Source organism: Notolepis coatsorum (assembly GCF_963971535.1).
Source record: "Notolepis coatsorum genome assembly, chromosome: 6".
Lineage (NCBI taxonomy): Eukaryota > Metazoa > Chordata > Actinopteri > Aulopiformes > Paralepididae > Notolepis > Notolepis coatsorum.
Window position 1 is genome coordinate 3613083 of NC_140170.1, and position 18228 is coordinate 3631310.

Genomic DNA, 18228 nt, shown 5'->3' on the forward strand with positions numbered 1-18228 from the left:
TATCACGATAACGATATGATAATGTTATCATATCACTCGATATCGATAATTATTTTTTTTTTTTTTTTTTTTTTTAAACAACAGATGTATGTTTATTTTGCAGAAATTCTTTGTCGTTGCCGCCATCTTTAGTGTCACAGCCCCTCAGGCTGCAGCTGGTTTGAAAGCTAAAGTAAACCGGCTTCTCTGCTGGCTGTGGCTCCAGGGGAGTTGAACAGTTGAATGAATGAATGAATGAATGACTTTATTTGACAATATAAAAAATAAACATGTGACAGAAGAGCACAGTCAGGATATACTGCCAAGGATGAAACACAAAAAAGCTCAGAGCTTATTTCCATTGTGGTCCTTGTAGGGGGGTGGGGGAGTGTGATGCTTAATACATGCATCATACAAAACGTGACATCACAACACATCACATATACCATTTAACATTTATATACATAACAGACTCATACAACATGCAAGGGTGCCTTAAGCTAAGTGTCTAGGTCAGTGGTTCTCAACCTTTTTACACCAAGTACCACCTGAGAACGTAGCTGGCTCTCCAAGTACCACCATATGACCGACGTTAAAATACAGTCTATTCAGCTATGCACACTTCATGCAGGAGGCAAATGTATTCCTAATACCATTATTTATTGTTAACTTTTGTCAGACACAGCCACAATGTACAAAGGGGTAGCACTAGAACTAGCAAACTCTTCCACACAATTATCATACAATGCAAGAGGCATTGAGAACATAATAACTAACATTCTCACATAGCAAGTGAGAAAATTAAGAACAACTGTATTTCAGCAAATTACTTAATTCAAACACACACTTTTTCATGTAATCCTCGACCGCGAGGATTCCGATTACAACATCTGTACCAAATGACATAATTTTGACCCATAAATCAAGAGAGTCAGTGAAAACGTAACTTTTTAACGGCAAGGTAAGATATATTTCAGTTTGTCTATAAAAGACGCTTTACTTGTTAATCTCTCTCTCTCTCTCGTGTTCTCAATAGTGACTCAGTATTAGCAGAGTTTATAGCAAAAGGGAAGTTTTGTCTGGGCTCTGCTGAGAAGTCATGGGTCAAATAGAAAGTGCGGGGGTGAAGATGGGGGAGAAGATGGGGAAGTTGGTGAGTGGTGACTACTCCCATTCTCAGAATTTGAGGGTTCATTGGAACCTGATGATTCAGAGTTCAATGAGGCAGAGAATGCTCTGATTCAGACTGACATCATATCTATATTCTGTATGTGCTGTTCCAACTCTTTGTTGAGGCTTTATTGATCTCTCTCTCTCTCTCTCTCTCTCTGACACACACACACACACACACACACACACACACACACACACACACACACACACACACACACACACACACACACACACACACACACACACACACACACACACACACACACACACGCCAGCAACCCTCTCAATCATGTACCAGCCCCCTCTCAGTCATGTACCAGCCAGGCCCCTCTCAGTCATGTATACCAGCCCCCCTCTCAGTCCTGTATACCAGCCCCCTCTCAGTCATGTACCAGCCCCCTCTCAGTCATGTACCAGCCCCCTCTCAGTCATGTACCAGCCCCCTCTCAGTCATGTACCACAGCCCCCTCTCAGTCATGTACCAGCCCCCCTCTCAGTCATGTACCAGCCCCCTCTCAGTCATGTACCAGCCCCCTCTCAGTCATGTACCACAGCCCCCTCTCAGTCATGTACCAGCCCCCTCTCAGTCATGTACCAGCCCTCTCTCAGTCATGTACCAGCCCCCTCTCAGTCATGTACCACAGCCCCATCTCAGTCATGTACCAGCCAGCCCCTCTCAGTCATGTACCACAGCCCCATCTCAGTCATGTACCAGCCAGCCCCATCTCAGTCATGTACCAGCCAGCCCCCTCTCAGTCATGTACCACAGCCCCATCTCAGTCATGTACCAGCCAGCCCCATCTCAGTCATGTACCAGCCAGCCCCTCTCAGTAATGTACCACAGCCCCATCTCAGTCATGTACCAGCCCCCCTCTCAGTCATGTACCTGCACGACTGGCGGGGGGGGGGGGTGCTTAGTAAGATATATGATTGGGCCAGCCCAGTGTCATTTTTTATTTATTTTTTTATCATAACGGCCCACATATGCGGCGGCCCACCGGGCAAATGCCAGTATGCCAGATGGCTACTCCAGGCCTGCCTGCTTCTAAGTTCAGTGACCTGACTGCAGAAAAAAAATAAAAAAATTAAGAAAAAAATTATAATATCTTTTTTTTTCAAGTACCACCAGCAGGGGCCCAAGTACCACCCGTGGTACACGTACCACAGGTTGAGAACCACTGGTCTAGGTCAAGTATAGTCCCTTTTGAGCCATGTCTTCAGGCTGGACTTGAATCTAACGGCATTGTCTATGATTTTCAGGTCACTGGGCAGACTGTTCCAATAGATAGCTGCTGAATACAGAAATGACTCCTTCCCCATACAACTCCTGAATCTGACTGGCACAAAGTCAGTTGAGCTGCGCCTAGTTTGGTATGCATGGGTGTCTCTGATTCGGTTGAAGTAGTTGTTAAAGTACACTGGCACTACCCCGTGCACGATTCTGTGAACTAGGCACTCCTATCTGGTTACTCTGTCTTCCACCTTAAGCCATCTCATGATCTCAAAGTGTGATGGGTAGTTTGTGGGGTTGTGATGGGGTTTGGGCAGGTAGCCTTAGTATTACCCTGATTAGCTTGTTTTGTGATGTCTGTAGTTTTATTTTCTGACTTTTGGGAGCACTGTTGTACAGGAGCCACACGCATAGTCATAGTGACACTGTATGAGTGCTCCAGCAAGAATCTTCATCGCTGACTGATCTAAAAATTTGAGATTCTGGCTAGGTATCTAGTCCTGTTATTGATCTTTGTAAGTGCTTGGTGAGCCATGCTTTCCCCTGATAAGCTGTTTTCCAGGACGCAACCAAGATATTTCACAGATGTTTTGTCTGTGAGAACAGTATCTCCTATTCTAATGTTAAAACCTGGCGATTTTCTGAGCCTGACCTTTGACCCGAATAGAATGGACTCAGTCTTCCCCACGTGGAGGGACTGCTTGTTGTAGCCTAGCCAGTCGCTAACCTTCTCTAGCTCTGCACTCAATGTCTGCTCAACCACTTGTTTGTCTTTGTGAGACACTAGTAAGGCGGAGTCATCCACGTATAAAAAAAAAGGTCACATGAGCAAGCTGCTTTCAGGTCATTAATATACAGGAGAAAGAGGAGCGGACCCAAAACACTCCCTTGCGGGACCCCGCACTCTACTGTCCGAGGACTGGAGAGTACTCCGTTTATATCTACCACCTGTTCTGGCTCTAGTTTCTTTTCTATCTTTTGGCGCTTTTTGGTGGACAAACCACAGTGACTCGTGACTGGAGACATAGCCTACTGTGTACAGACGGTTTCAAACTGTATTTTAAATTAGAAAGCAAACTAAATAAATGGACAAGAGAAAAATAAATCTCAATTTGGTCAGTATTGTCATTTGGACAAGCAAAGCCATTACTTTAAGTTGCAGGCAAGAAAGAAAGACAAGTATGTCCACTGTCTCTGGTTTTAAAGCGGCCCTGTTGCAGGTTGATCGATATCGATTATTAAATATATCACAATAATTATCGTTATCGTTTTATCGCCCAGCCCTAACTACCCCCCCCCCCCCCCCCCCCTCCTGAACCATGTGACTAACCCCCCCCCCCCCCCCCTCCTCTCTGTCCCTGCAGTGTGGAAGGTGATGCTCCAGGCAGCGAGGTGGGACCCCTGTGGAGTGCAGCTACAGCCGCCCCCCGGTGAGCCACCCCCACGCCCACGGGCTCGGCCCAGACCACCACCTGGACCACGGCCAGCAGCTCTACGGCCACCAGGCGGTGCTGCCCGGCCCGCAGCAGCAGCAGAGGCCCCCCCGCCGGCCCAAGCTCCAGCACTCGCAGTCCATCCTCCGCAAGCAGGCCGAGGAGGAGGCCATCAAGAGGTCCCGCTCGCTGTCCGAGAGCTACGAGCTCTCCTCGGACCTCCAGGACAAACAGGTGAGAGGGGGGGGAGAGGGGAGAGGGGGAGGGGAGGAGGGAGAGAGAGGGGAGAGGGAGAGGGGGGGAGGAGGCCATCAAGAGGTCCCGCTCGCTGTCCGAGAGCTACGAGCTCTCCTCGGACCTCCAGGACAAACAGGTGAGAGGGGGGGGAGAGGGGAGAGGGGGAGGGGGAGGAGGGGAGAGAGAGGGGGAGAGAGGGAGAGGGGGAGGAGGAGCATCAAGAGGTCCCGCTCGTCCGAGAGCTACGAGCTCTCCTCGGACCTCCAGGAACAGGTGAGAGGGGGAGGGGGGAGAGAGGGAGGGGGAGAGGGAGAGAGAGGGGGAGAGAGGGAGAGGGGGGGGAGGAGGCCATCAAGAGTCCCGCTCGCTGTCCGAGAGCTACGAGCTCTCCTCGGACCTCCAGGACAAACAGGTGAGAGGGGGGAGGGGGAGAGGGGGAGGGAGGGGGGAGAGGGGAGGGAGGGGGAGAGATAGAGAGGGGGGAGAGAGAGAGAGAGAGAGAGAGGGAGGAGGGAGAGGGGGAGGAGGAGGAGAGAGGGGGAGGGAGAGGGGGAGGAGGAGGCCATTAAGAGGTCCCGCTCGCTGTCCGAGAGCTACGAGCTCTCCTCGGACCTCCAGGATAAACAGGTGAGAGGGGGAGGGAGGGGGGAGGGGAGATAAGGGGATATAGAGGGGGAGAGAGAGAGAGGGGGGGAGATAGAGAGAGGGAGAGAAAAGGGGAAGAGATAGAGAGAGGGGAGAGAGAGGGGGAGGGAGGGAGGGAGAGAGATCTACTGTTGACCTGCTATCTCCTCCTAAAGATCTACTGTTGACCTGCTATCTCCTCCTAAAGATCTACTGTTGACCTGCTATCTCCCCTAAAGATCTACTGTTGACCTGCTGTCTCCCCCTAAAGATCTACTGTTGACCTGCTATCTCCCCCTAAAGATCTACTGTTGACCTGCTATCTCCTCCTAAAGATCTACTGTTGACCTGCTATCTCCCCCTAAAGATCTACTGTTGACCTGCTATCTCCTCCTAAAGATCTACTGTTGACCTGCTGTCTCCCCCTAAAGATCTACTGTTGACCTGCTATCTCCCCCTAAAGATCTACTGTTGACCTGCTGTCTCCCCCTAAAGATCTACTGTTGAGCTGCTATCTCCTCCTAAAGATCTACTGTTGACCTGCTATCTCCTCCTAAAGATCTACTGTTGACCTGCTGTCTCCCCCTAAAGATCTACTGTTGACCTGCTATCTCCCCCTAAAGATCTACTGTTGACCTGCTATCTCCCCCTAAAGATCTACTGTTGAGCTGCTATCTCCTCCTAAAGATCTACTGTTGACCTGCTGTCTCCCCCTAAAGATCTACTGTTGACCTGTTATCTCCCCCTAAAGATCTACTGTTGACCTGTTATCTCCCCCTAAAGATCTACTGTTGACCTGCTATCTCCCCTAAAGATCTACTGTTGACCTGCTATCTCCCCCTAAAGATCTACTGTTGACCTGCTATCTCCCCCTAAAGATCTACTGTTGACCTGCTCTCTCCTCCTAAAGATCTACTGCTGACCTGCTGTCTCCCCCTAAAGATCTACTGTTGACCTGCTATCTCCCCCTAAAGATCTACTGTTGACCTGCTATCTCCCCCTAAAGATCTACTGTTGACCTGCTATCTCCCACTAAAGATCTACTGTTGACCTGCTGTCTCCCCCTAAAGATCTACTGTTGACCTGCTGTCTCCCACTAAAGATCTACTGTTGACCTGCTGTCTCCCCCTAAAGATCTACTGTTGACCTGCTATCTCCCCCTAAAGATCTACTGTTGACCTGCTATCTCCCACTAAAGATCTACTGTTGACCTGCTATCTCCTCCTAAAGATCTACTGTTGACCTGCTATCTCCCCCTAAAGATCTACTGTTGACCTGCTATCTCCTCCTAAAGATCTACTGTTGACCTGCTCTCTCCCTAAAGATCTACTGTTGACCTGCTCTCTCCCCCTAAAGATCTACTGTTGACCTGCTATCTCCTCCTAAAGATATACTGTTGACCTGCTATCTCCCACTAAAGATCTACTGTTGACCTGCTATCTCCCCCTAAATATCAAAAACTGGTCTACGGTGGGTCTCTAAGGGTTAACTATAACTATGATTATATAACTACAACTATATATCATCCCGTGTTACGAGGGTCATTCGCAGCCATATGCGTTTAGTGGGTTGTTTTGCATTTACACTGGCCGCCCGCCAGCTGCTTCATAAGAGGTGTCTAGGGAATCATCACCTCTCTCTCTCTCTCTCTCTCTCTCTCTCTCTCTCTCTCTCTCTCTCTCTCTCTCTCTCTCTCTCTCTCTCTCTCTCTCTCTCTCTCTCTCTCTCTCAATTCAATTCAATTCAAAAAGCTTTATTGGCATGAAATTTCACAAATGTTGCCAAAGCACAATTATGACATAAACAGCAAACAACATTATACAATACAACAACAATATCAACAGAACAAGATCAAAGAAATAAAGGAGATGGTGCGGTGAATAAAACATGGTACATATATATATATAGTATATGTGTCCTACTGGTTGTCCCTTTTCTTGTGACATGAATTGACATATTTTGCAGCTAAAACTGCACATTCTTTCTGTTCCCCCAGGAGGAATGGCAATTTCTGCACTTCTGTCATACTTTGGAATTCTGGGGAAATTATTTCAATTTTTGGAAAGAATTCCTCCCTAATATTTCTGTAATTTTCACATCTCTCTCTCTCTCTCTCTCTCTCTCTCCCCCCCCCCTACCCCCCTCCCCCGCAGGTGGAGATGTTAGAGCGTAAATATGGTGGGCGTTTCATAACCCGGCACGCGGCGCGCACCATCCAGACGGCCTTCCGCCACTACCAGATGAACAAGAACTTCGAGCGGCTCAGGAGTTCCATGTCCGAGAACCGCATGTCCCGGCGCATCGTGCTGTCCAACATGAGGATGCAGTTCTCCTTCGAAGGACCCGAGAAGGTCCACAGCGCCTCCTACTTCGAGGGCAAACAGGTGTCGCTGACGGAGGACGACGACGGGGTCGGCGCTCTGGCGCTGCAGTCGGAGTGCGGCAGGGCCGACGACACGGGGGACGACGACGACAAGTCCCCCGCGGGTCAGACGGACTTCACCGACGCCATCACGGAGCTGGAGGACGCCTTCTCCCGGCAGGTCAAGTCCCTGGCGGAGTCCATAGACGACGCGCTGAACTGCCGGAGCCTCCACGGCGAGGACGGTGGCGGCCTGCCCGAGACGCCGACGCCACCCCTGCCACGCGGCCACCACCACCAGGACACCGCAGGGAGGGAGGTCGTCTACCAGGCCAACAAGCCCTCCTCCTCCTCCCGCGCCGCCGCCGACCACCACCACCACCGCAAGCTGGACGAGATGACGGCGTCCTACAGCGACGTGACGCTCTACATCGACGAGGAGGAGCTGTCGCCGCCCCTGCCCCTGTCTCAGTCCGTGGACCGGCCGTCCAGCACGGAGTCGGAGGCGCGGCTACTCCGCTCCTCCCTCCTCGCCGCCTCCTCCTCGCAGGACTACTGGTCCCTGGCGCATGGCAAGGACGAGAAGGGGGGGGGCGACACGGACACCAGCTGCCGCAGCACGCCGTCCCTGGAGGAGCAGCGCCAGGAGCAGCAGCGGCGGCGGGGGCCGCGTCATCAGGCCGACCACCTGCCCCTGCTGACCATCGAGCCGCCCAGCGACAGCTCGGTGGAGCTCAGCGACCGCTCCGACCGCAGCAGCTCCTCCAAGAGGCAGAGCGCCTACGAGCAGTGCGGCGTCGGCAGCCGGCAGGGCAGCCCCAAACACGCGGGGGGGGGCCACCACGGCCTGCCGCCCAGAGGCCCCGCCCGGGGGGAGGTACAGTACGCCGCCCCTTTGCCTCAAATAGATCTTTAATCTTTCAAAATGTTCAGTTGCTATCGCATGCACTTATCTGTGTTTCACTACACATATGAGTGCATGCTTACCAAGTAGGGGTGTAACGGTAGGGAACAGTGCTGGGCTGACGTTCTGCAGATGGATGCTTCTCACACAGGCAAATAAGAACTAACGCTTATAAAACGATTTAATAGGCTAAACTTCGTTTAAAATTATTTATTTTACACTTGTTTATTGTATTTGATTTTTCTCGACATAATGCTACGTGGCCCGACTAGATCTGTGACTCCGTTGAGATACAAATGAATTATCCCGCAAACAAGAACGAACGCTTATAAAAACGATTTAATAGGCTAAACTTCGTTGTTTTAAATTATTTGATTTACACTTGTTTATTGTATTCGATTTTTGTCGACATAATGCTACGTGGCCCGACTAGATCCGTGACTCCGTTGAGATACAAATGAATTATCTATAAAAGTGACTATCTTTGGAATCCACTCGCTACCTCGCTACCGGGGAAACATAATAAAAGTCACTATCTTTGGAATCCACTCGCTACCGGGGAAACATAGGACCCGGGGAACATAGAACCCTTTGCGGCTACCGGGGAACATAGAACCCGGGGAACATAGGACCCGGGGAACATAGGGATGACCACTAACGGTACACAAAAACCACGGTTCGGTACGTGCCTCGGTTTTCAAGTCAAGGTTCGGTACGGGTTTTCGGTACAGTGGGGGAAAGTTTGGCTTTCCATGTTCCACTCAGGGGTGATGTAGTGCAGTAACTAATTGTACTTGTAGGGCTGTCAACGAATATTCTATATTGAAATTAATAATCGACTTGTACATTTTTTTTTTATTATTATTATTATATTAGATTGGGAAAAAAACAGCCCCCGGTGGGCGGTCGTTAGTGGTTAACATAACGTTGTATTCATTCAGTACACTACACAGCCGTTCGGTACGGTACAGTACACACTGAAACTTGTTCGGTTCGGTACGGATTAGGGCTGTCCCCGACTAAGGATTTGGATGGTCGACTAGGATTGGTCAAAATTTGCCGTTAGTCGACTATTGGTCGACTTAAAAAAATATATATATTAAAAAAAAAAAAAAAAAAGGTATAACATTTAAAAAAAAAAAAAATCTTTTTTTCTTTTTTATCATTCCATTTGGGCTGTGGGGGGTGCTTAATGTCTGAAGGAGTCGACTGAAGGCTTCTTGTCCTCTGAAAAAGCATGCAATTGGTCCACTGATGGATACATCTTGATATTTGTCTAGTCTAGTGTGTTCATTAGATTAGATGGGTGAAATCCTCTTTCAGTGCCTCTGTGCCTGTTTTCGTAGGCAGTTAGCCTCTGGTATGTGCGCCATTAGTGTTAGCCACGCTTCTAGGCCTCTTTTCTTTTGGAAAGAATGATTAAAAAAAAAGAAGAAAAAAAAATTATTTTAATGTATTAATTTTTTTTATTATATTCGACTAAGAGGTTGGCCAGTCGACTGCGGCTCCTTTGGACCGCAACACTACTATCACAGACATCTAATAAGGGAGATCCCCCCTTGAATGGCCCTTCTAAGGTTTCTCTCCTCCACACTGCCTGTGGTGCATTTTTTCCTATTGCTAGGTTTTAGTGAGTTTTTCCTTGCCTTCGCGTGGGGTACGCCTGGGATTGTTGCATTAATTTTGCATTTATTTTAAACATTTTGGACTTTATGGTGTTTTTGTTTTGTTCTTGACTTATTGTGATGTTTCTTCTTGACTTGTTTAAAGAAGACGTGTCCGGACATTAACGTGTGTTGTCGGTAGTGATGCACGATATATCGGCCGCCGATATAATATCGGCTGATATTATTTATTTTTTTTTACATGTTTTGGCCTTAAATAGTTTCAAAATATCAGTCATTTCTGAAAATAAGTTACAAAAGTAAAAAAAAATATGCGTTTTGGAAAATAGCTCTTTATTTGATTATCATAAAAAAGTGTTTTCTATACAGAGATATCGACATCGGTAAATATCGGTATCGGCCAGAACAGCAATATTAATATCGGTTATCGGTGCATCACTACAGTAGTTGTCGGGCCTTACAAATACATTTGATTTGATTTTGATTTTGATTAGGAGGAGACGGCGGCCCCCCCCCGCCACCACCGGCCCCGGCAGCCGGAGGCCCACCTGGCCATCAACGGCACGGCCAACCGGCAGAGCAAGTCGGAGTCGGACTTCTCGGACGGCGACAACGACAGCGTCAACAGCACGTCCAACTCCAACGACACCATCAACTGCAGCTCGGAGTCGTCGTCCCGCGACAGCCTGCGGGAGCAGACGCTCTGCAAGCAGACGTACCACAAGGAGACGCGCAACAGCTGGGACTCGCCCGCCTTCAGCAACGACCTCATCCGCAAGAGGCACTACCGCATCGGCCTGAACCTCTTCAACAAGTAGGTGCTCCGTCGGTCTGTCGGATCCACCCGCTCTCTCAAGGGGGTACTCCACTCGCTCTCGCTCGCACTAGAGCCGTTTCCCCGAAGCCTGTTTTTGGGCTTCGAACATCGTCAGGGTTTTTCTAAACGGACGTTCGAACCTTCGGTTTTTTTTATAAAATTAAGAAAATAATCTAAAATAAATAAATTCAAATAAAAGTTTTTATTTTGATTTTTTTTATAAATATCCTCAAACTAAATCCTCAATTTGAATAAAGTGATTAATCTGATTAAATTAGTTTTTCTTTTAATTAAATCAACTTTCTTTAATGAATATAACTCATCAGTTTTAATACTATAATACTAGTGTAGCCTAATCTTTATCTGCAGCGGTGAAGAAAAACCCCATTGGTTTAAACTTTAACAGAATGAATAATAAAAAAAGAATATATATATATATATATATATATATATATAAAAAAAGAATATTAACTTTTATTAAAAATTCGAATGTTGATTTAGAATTCTAATGCCAACGTAACGAACAAAGGTCCAAACGTTTGGGCTCAGCCCTAGCTCGCACGCAACCTCTTCAACAAGTACGTACTCCACTCGCTTGCACGCAACCTCTTCAACAAGTACGTACTCCACTCGCTTGCACGCAACCTCTTCAACAAGTACGTACTCCACTCGCTCGCACGCAACCTCTTCAACAAGTACGTACTCCACTCGCTTGCACGCAACCTCTTCAACAAGTACGTACTCCACTCGCTCGCACGCAACCTCTTCAACAAGTACGTACTCCACTCGCTCGCACGCAACCTCTTCAACAAGTACGTACTACACTCGCTCGCACGCAACCTCTTCAACAAGTACGTACTCCACTCGCTCGCACGCAACCTCTTCAACAAGTACGTACTCCACTCGCTCGCACGCAACCTCTTCAACAAGTACGTACTCCACTCGCTCGCACGCAACCTCTTCAACAAGTACGTACTCCACTCGCTTGCACGCAACCTCTTCAACAAGTACGTACTCCACTCGCTCGCACGCAACCTCTTCAACAAGTACGTACTCCACTCGCTCGCACGCAACCTCTTCAACAAGTACGTACTCCACTCGCTCGCACGCAACCTCTTCAACAAGTACGTACTACACTTGCTCGCAGGCAACCTCTTCAACAAGTACGTACTACACTCGCTCGCAGGCAACCTCTTCAACAAGTACGTACTACACTCGCTCGCAGGCAACCTCTTCAACAAGTACGTACTACACTCGCTCGCAGGCAACCTCTTCAACAAGTACGTACTCCACTCGCTCGCACGCAACCTCTTCAACAAGTACGTACTACACCCGCTCGCACGCAACCTCTTCAACAAGTACGTACTCCGTGTGTAATATCCATCCGCTCGCACCCAAATGCCTCCCCTAGACGAGGTCTGTTATACAGCGTGGTTCTTTTGAAGCATGCTCGTGATGAAACGCAATCAGCCTCCACCGTGTAAAAGACCTGAAATGATTGATGGCCTAATTGTTTTCTTTTGCGATAGCAGGCACCGTACTCCGTGGTCGAGACACAGGCTGTGATGATTAAAGGGTCGTCTGAAAGATCCTTTTCCACTCAATTGATAACCGCTCGCAACATCATTTGTTTTAAGAGCTAAAAAGGGGGTTTTAAGGAGGATTTACTTGCTGTAATACTAAGTGAAACCTGAACATATGGAGGGTCTATCAATCTCTCCAGCCTCCATTTGTTTTTATCTCCGTCAAATCTTGCCAGAGGATTTTCTTTTGTGTTGGACGCCGACCATGAAGTTCCTTTTAATCATGTGTGATAAGCACCCTGGAGAAACAGAGACCCCCCCTGTTCTATACCCCCCCTCCCTCTATCATAACTCCCTCCACCCCCCCCCCCCCCTGTTATATCCCCCCTCCCTCTATCAGAACTCCTTACAACTACAAGTACAACAAATCACAGATTTGGATAGTGTTTTCTCCCTCCTCTCTCTTTCTCTCTCTCTCTCTTTCTCTCTCCTCCCTCCTCTCTCATCTCTTATCTCCCGCCTCCTCTCTCTCTCTCTCTCTCTCACACACACTCTCCATCCCTTTTTAAATATCTCTCCCCCCTCTCGCTCCCCCTCACCCGCTACTGTACCCTCTCTCTCCCTCCCCCACTCTCTCTCTTCTCTCTCCCCTCCTCTCTCTCTTCTCTCCCACCTCCTCTCTCTCTCTTTCACACACACTCTCTCTCCATCCCTTTTTAACTCTCTCTCCCCCCTCTCGCTTCCCCTCACCCGCTACTGTACCCTCTCTCTCCCTCCCCCACTCTCTCTCTTTCCCTCCCCCACTCTCTCTCTTCTCTCTCCCCTCATCTCTCTCTTCTCTCCCACCTCCTCTCTCTCTCTCTCTCTCTCACACACACTCTCTCTCCATCCCTTTTTAACTCTCTCTCCCCCCTCTCGCTCCCCCTCACCCGCTACTGTACCCTCTCTCTCCCCCCCCCCCCCCCCCCTCTCCCCCCCTCCCCCGCCTGCAGGAAACCAGAGAAGGGCGTCCAGTATCTGATGGAGCGCAGCTTCGTGCCCGACACTCCGGTGGGCGTGGCTCACTTCCTGCTGCAGAGGAAGGGCCTGAGCAGACAGATGATCGGAGAGTTCCTGGGGAACCGGCAGAAGCAGTTCAACAGAGACGTGCTGGAGTGAGTGTGGTGTTCCGCCTCAGTTCATCAGGAATCAAGAGGTTTATTTGTCGCATACATACCAGGGCATACAGTGGAAATGCGGGTGGTCATGCCCGCATTGATTGTGCAAAATACAATAATAAAATAGGCATAGAAAACAATTAAAATAGGTAAGACACAAGATATGCATGGGGAAAAAAAGACATGCTAAGTTCCTGAGAAACTGGTACACTACTATACAATATACAATTTACAATTCGTAATGTATCTAAACTATACTATACAGTACCTGCTTCCTTTAAAGTGACTTTCTATTTTTTAAAGTGACTTTTTGTTTAAAGTGATTGTTTTAGCGGTTGCCGCATGAGTTAGTGTGCGTTCCCTGCCAGCTCGTTAGTATGCATGAGACGTTGTGTTATTCACCCCCTGAGGAGGAGGAGGCTGATAACAGCCCTCCTTCGATCTGATTCCACTCCGAGTCTGAGCCAGTGAGCATCTCTCTGTTTACATCTGTGTCTGGAGACAATAGAGACGGTCCCTCCAGTGTTTCCCTGATATGCATTCAGCAGCAGATCATTTTGGTCAATTTAATCTTGTTTTAAGCACTCTACAGCCAATATGCACCATGCAAAACAAAAAAGCAATAAGAATAGTCAACAATGTAGGATATTATGAACACACCAATAACTTATTTATAAAGCTACAAACATTGAAATGTATGGACCTAGTTGATTTCAAAACTGCCCTCATTGTATACAAAGCCAGATATAAACTAATCTCAGGCAACATTCAAAGATGGTTCAGAGACAGGGAAGGAGAATATAATTTAAGAGGGAGAGAGAATCTTAAACAATGGTACACACTACGCTGAAAAGCATGTGCATATCCGTTTGTGGAGTGAAGTTGTGGAATGATTTACCTGAATACATCAAACTGAGTAAACATATTGCACAATTTAAAAAGCAGCTTAAAAAATACACATTAGAGAAATACAGAAATGAGTAATGAGGATAAACAAAGTTATGTTATATTGTGTTATGTAGTGCTGTACTGTATTCACTGCTGTCAAGTGACTCAAGTTTTTTCTTTTTGTACTATAAGTAAAAGTATATTCTATAATGTATTATACAAAATTATGTTATATCAAGTAAAATGAATGGAAGAACAAATGTAAATGTAAGGGGGTAGGGATCAATAAGCTTAAGCTTCCCTCTACTCCTTTTTTGAACATGTCAACTAACTAACTACATTGCTCTTGGCTTTTTGTTTATAATCTCTTTTTTTATTATGATTGTTCTGTTTGACGGAGCTTGATACTGTGATTTGTTTGGAGGAATGTGGAGAATACATGTTCAAAAATAAACTTTTTCATTCATTCATTTTCTTAAAACAAGATTAAATTGACCAAAAAATTAATAAAAAATTGCAAAATTATCTGCCAGTGGAATAAGATAATTCAAGATAATTCTACTCAATATTGGACTTATTGTACCAAGTACAAGATATGTTCACTTGATAAGATTAAATTTTTTGCAGTGTACAAATATACAGCTACCTGGGCCTCCAGAGCACTTCTAGTGTCAGCGGACACACCAGAAACATCCTAGCAGATTCACACGGACATGACTCCATGAACATGAACATGAATAACCTAAATCTCGAACAATTCTAAGGTAGTTTTAAGTTATTTCTCCGGCAGCGCGCACAAATATGGATTCCGGCAGCACGTGCGCGCAGCACAGCGCCGCTGTTGAATTTCTTTTCAGGGGAAACACTGCCCTCCTCACACAAGTGTGTTCTGTGTTCACCGTCATATTTAATCAATCACTGGCGGAGTCAGTGGTCCCTGCCTGCTTCAAGAGGTCTACCATCATCCCTGTGCCGAAGAAACCCTCCCCAGCATGTCCAAATGACTACAGACCGGTGGCACTCACCTCTGTGGTCATGAAATGTTTCGAGAGGCTGGTCAAGGACCACATTTGTGCCTCCCTCCCCAGTGATATGGACCCTATGCAATTTGCATACAGGACAAACAGGTCCACCGACGACGCGGTCTCCCAGGTACTGCACAGCACCCTCTCGCACCTTGACCGTCAGAAGGGGGGCTATGTGAGACTGTTGTTCATTGACTACAGCTCAGCGTTCAACACCATAGTCCCCACCAGACTGGTGGACAAGCTGATCGAGCTAGGTCTGAGCTCCGCCCTGAGCGCCTGGGTACTGGACTTTCTGAGCGAAAGACCCCAGGCGGTCAGGGTGGGGGGTCAGACCTCCAACACCATCACCCTGAGCATCGGGTCCCCCCAGGGCTGTGTTCTGAGCCCCCTGCTGTACTCACTCTACACACACGACTGTGTGGCCAAGTTCAGCTCCAACTCCATAGTGAAGTTCGCAGATGACACGGTGGTGGTGGGGCTGATCTCGGACAACGACGAGAAGGCCTACCGGGAGGAGGTGGAGGTACTGGAACGCTGGTGCCAGGACAACAGCCTGCTCCTGAACATTGGCAAAACCAAGGAACTGATCGTGGATTATAGGAGAGGACAGCAGGAGACACACACACCACTGATGATAAACGGGGCTACCGTGGACAGGGTGAGCAGCTTCAAGTACCTGGGGGTCCACATCTCAGAGGACCTGACATGGTCAACACACATAGGCACAGTAGTAAAGAAGGCGAAACAGCGTCTCTACCACCTGAGACGGTTAAGGAAGTTCAGAGTATCGGGGAAGATACTCCAGTCCTTCTACTCAGGAGCTGTAGAGAGCATCCTGACCGGAAACATCACTGCCTGGTATGGAAACAGCACGGCACAGGACAAGAAGGCCCTACAGAAAGTGGTGCGCTCAGCCGAGCATACCACGGGTATTGCACTACCCCCCCTGCAGGTTCTATACAACAAGAGGTGCAAATCCAGAGCCTGCAGGATAATGAAAGACCCTCACCACCCCAATAACAGCCTGTTTCAGCTGCTGAGGTCAGGCAGACGCCTGCAAATCTCAGCTACTAGGACAGAGCGGTTTAGGCTCAGCTTCTTCCCCCAGGCCATCAGAGCCATGAACAATGTACATTGAGTGCTCAGAACATTGAACTGTCCACACACAAGCACACATGAACACACACACGACACGCACACTGTGCACGCTCACACACGAGCAGCCACTTAACACTTTAACATGAGCGGGCACACACTCATGTCGCACACACGCACACTTATGGCCAAAGGAAAGGTCACTTTAAATTAGAATAACAGGAACAGTGTATTGCACTACCAAAGCTAACTAGCATGTCACACATGCGCTGTAAATAACTATGTACAGATACCGAGATGTCACTCCATGTTACCTGCTATCTGTTACTGCACAATGTTGTTTCTTCTTTTGATTCTATTATATGTACCACTGTATTGCACATCGTTGCGGGCAAGACCACCCGCATTTCATTGTATACCTGTATGCCGTGACAATTAAAACTCTTGACTTGACTTGACTTGACTTGACAAGTGTAACTATCAGAGAGACATTAGCATTTTCAAACAGCCATTACAGCCATAACTTCTGTTTCCAGTCGCCAGTTTGCCATGAAAACCGCTTCAGTCGAGGTTTCACTGTGGAACTGATCAAATTAAAAACAGGAAATATCTATATCGAGATTAGATTCAATTATATTATATTGAAATGTATTGTCATTATGCAGCACATGTACAGTACAACGAAAAGAAGCTTGGCATCCAACCAGAGTGCAAATGTAACAGTAAAGTGTGATAGTAATATACAATGTACAGGTGATTAAACTGGGTATGAAATATATCAATTAGCACTACTGAGTAATAGTGCTAATCAGATTTATGTACAGAGTTGTAGTATTAATATGTACAGTGATACAGGTATAAAGACACTATGGTAGTAAGTCACACTGGCCAGCAGTGTAACTAGTAAGAGTGTAGGTAAGGGATATGTACAGATATAGAAATAGTATCTACAGATATGTAACAATATTAACAAGATTATATGCAGGTATGTACAGACAGACGTGGATGGATGGATATATATATATTTTTTAATATATATATATATATATATATATATATATATATATATATATATATATATATATATATATATATATATATATACATATATACAGTACATATATACAGTACATAGATACAGCATTATTGTACATGCTATCATACAGAGTTATATGCAGGTGTATAAGTAGGTATATAGAAGGATTATATGCAGGTATATTCAGACAAATATGGATATATATATATATGCTGTTACATTTGCACTCTGGTTGGACGCCAAACTTCTTTTCCTTGTACTGTACTTGTGCTGCATGATGATGACACTACATTTGAATCTAATCTTTAGTGACTCCTCTGTTATTAAAATAGCGCCTGGTAGTCTCTGTGTCCGAGAGGCTGAGGTCTCTGTGTTCTGAGGTCTCTGTGTTCTGAGGTCTCTGTGTTCTGAGGTCTCTGTGTTCCGAGGTCTCTGTGTTCCGACAGACGTCTTGTCTGAGGCGGTGAGTCAACAGTCCACTCAGACCCGCAGCCCCATTGAGATGCAGAGAAGGAGGCAGCCAGACGCCTTGAACGTTTTTTCGACTTTCAAGTTTCTTTATTATATGTCGCAACAAAATACAGAATACTTTATATGAAATGCTTATTTTATGAAAGAGCCCCTGAGAGTGTGCTACATACAGTAAAAAAAGAAAGTAAGTAAAAAAAAAAGTAATTAAGGGGCACCCAAGTGGCGACCCATGTAACGCGCTGCGTCGCGAAGCGGCCGACCCGGGTTCGATTCCCGGACCCGGCGTCCTTTGCCGAATGTCTTCCCCCCCGCTCTGTCTCCCGTTCTTCCTCTCTCTCTCTCTCTCTCTCTCTACCGGACTGCCCGGTAGTACAAACAAATAAAAATCTACCAAAAAAAAACATAATTTAAAAAAGTAAGTAAAAGTAAGTAACGTCAATATACATAATATATACAATATACAACACAGAGTAAAAAAGTAACAGTGAGTGAGGTACAATGCATAAATGAGATGGGGTACAAAACTTAGGGTAGGGTGCAAATGGGGTATGGATGTAGTGCCAATCTGTTTAATAATAGATCAATATAAAGTGTGTCACTCTAAAGTATCCACAGGGCTTTTAAAACAGGGCTTCTCCGAAACCT

General features: G+C 46.9%; 1 protein-coding gene across 1 annotated transcript in view; it reads left to right on the plus strand.

The window, feature by feature from the left end:
- Nucleotides 1–4426: 4426 nt before the first annotated feature.
- iqsec1b (IQ motif and Sec7 domain ArfGEF 1b) overlaps nucleotides 4427–18228 on the plus strand; it is a 39344-nt gene continuing 25542 nt past the window's right edge. The window contains 4 exon segments of the mRNA XM_084317103.1: nucleotides 4427–4465; nucleotides 6831–7916; nucleotides 10063–10382; nucleotides 12901–13062. Of these exon segments, the coding sequence (XP_084173229.1) occupies nucleotides 6837–7916; nucleotides 10063–10382; nucleotides 12901–13062 (1562 nt within the window). The 5' untranslated portion in view covers nucleotides 4427–4465; nucleotides 6831–6836.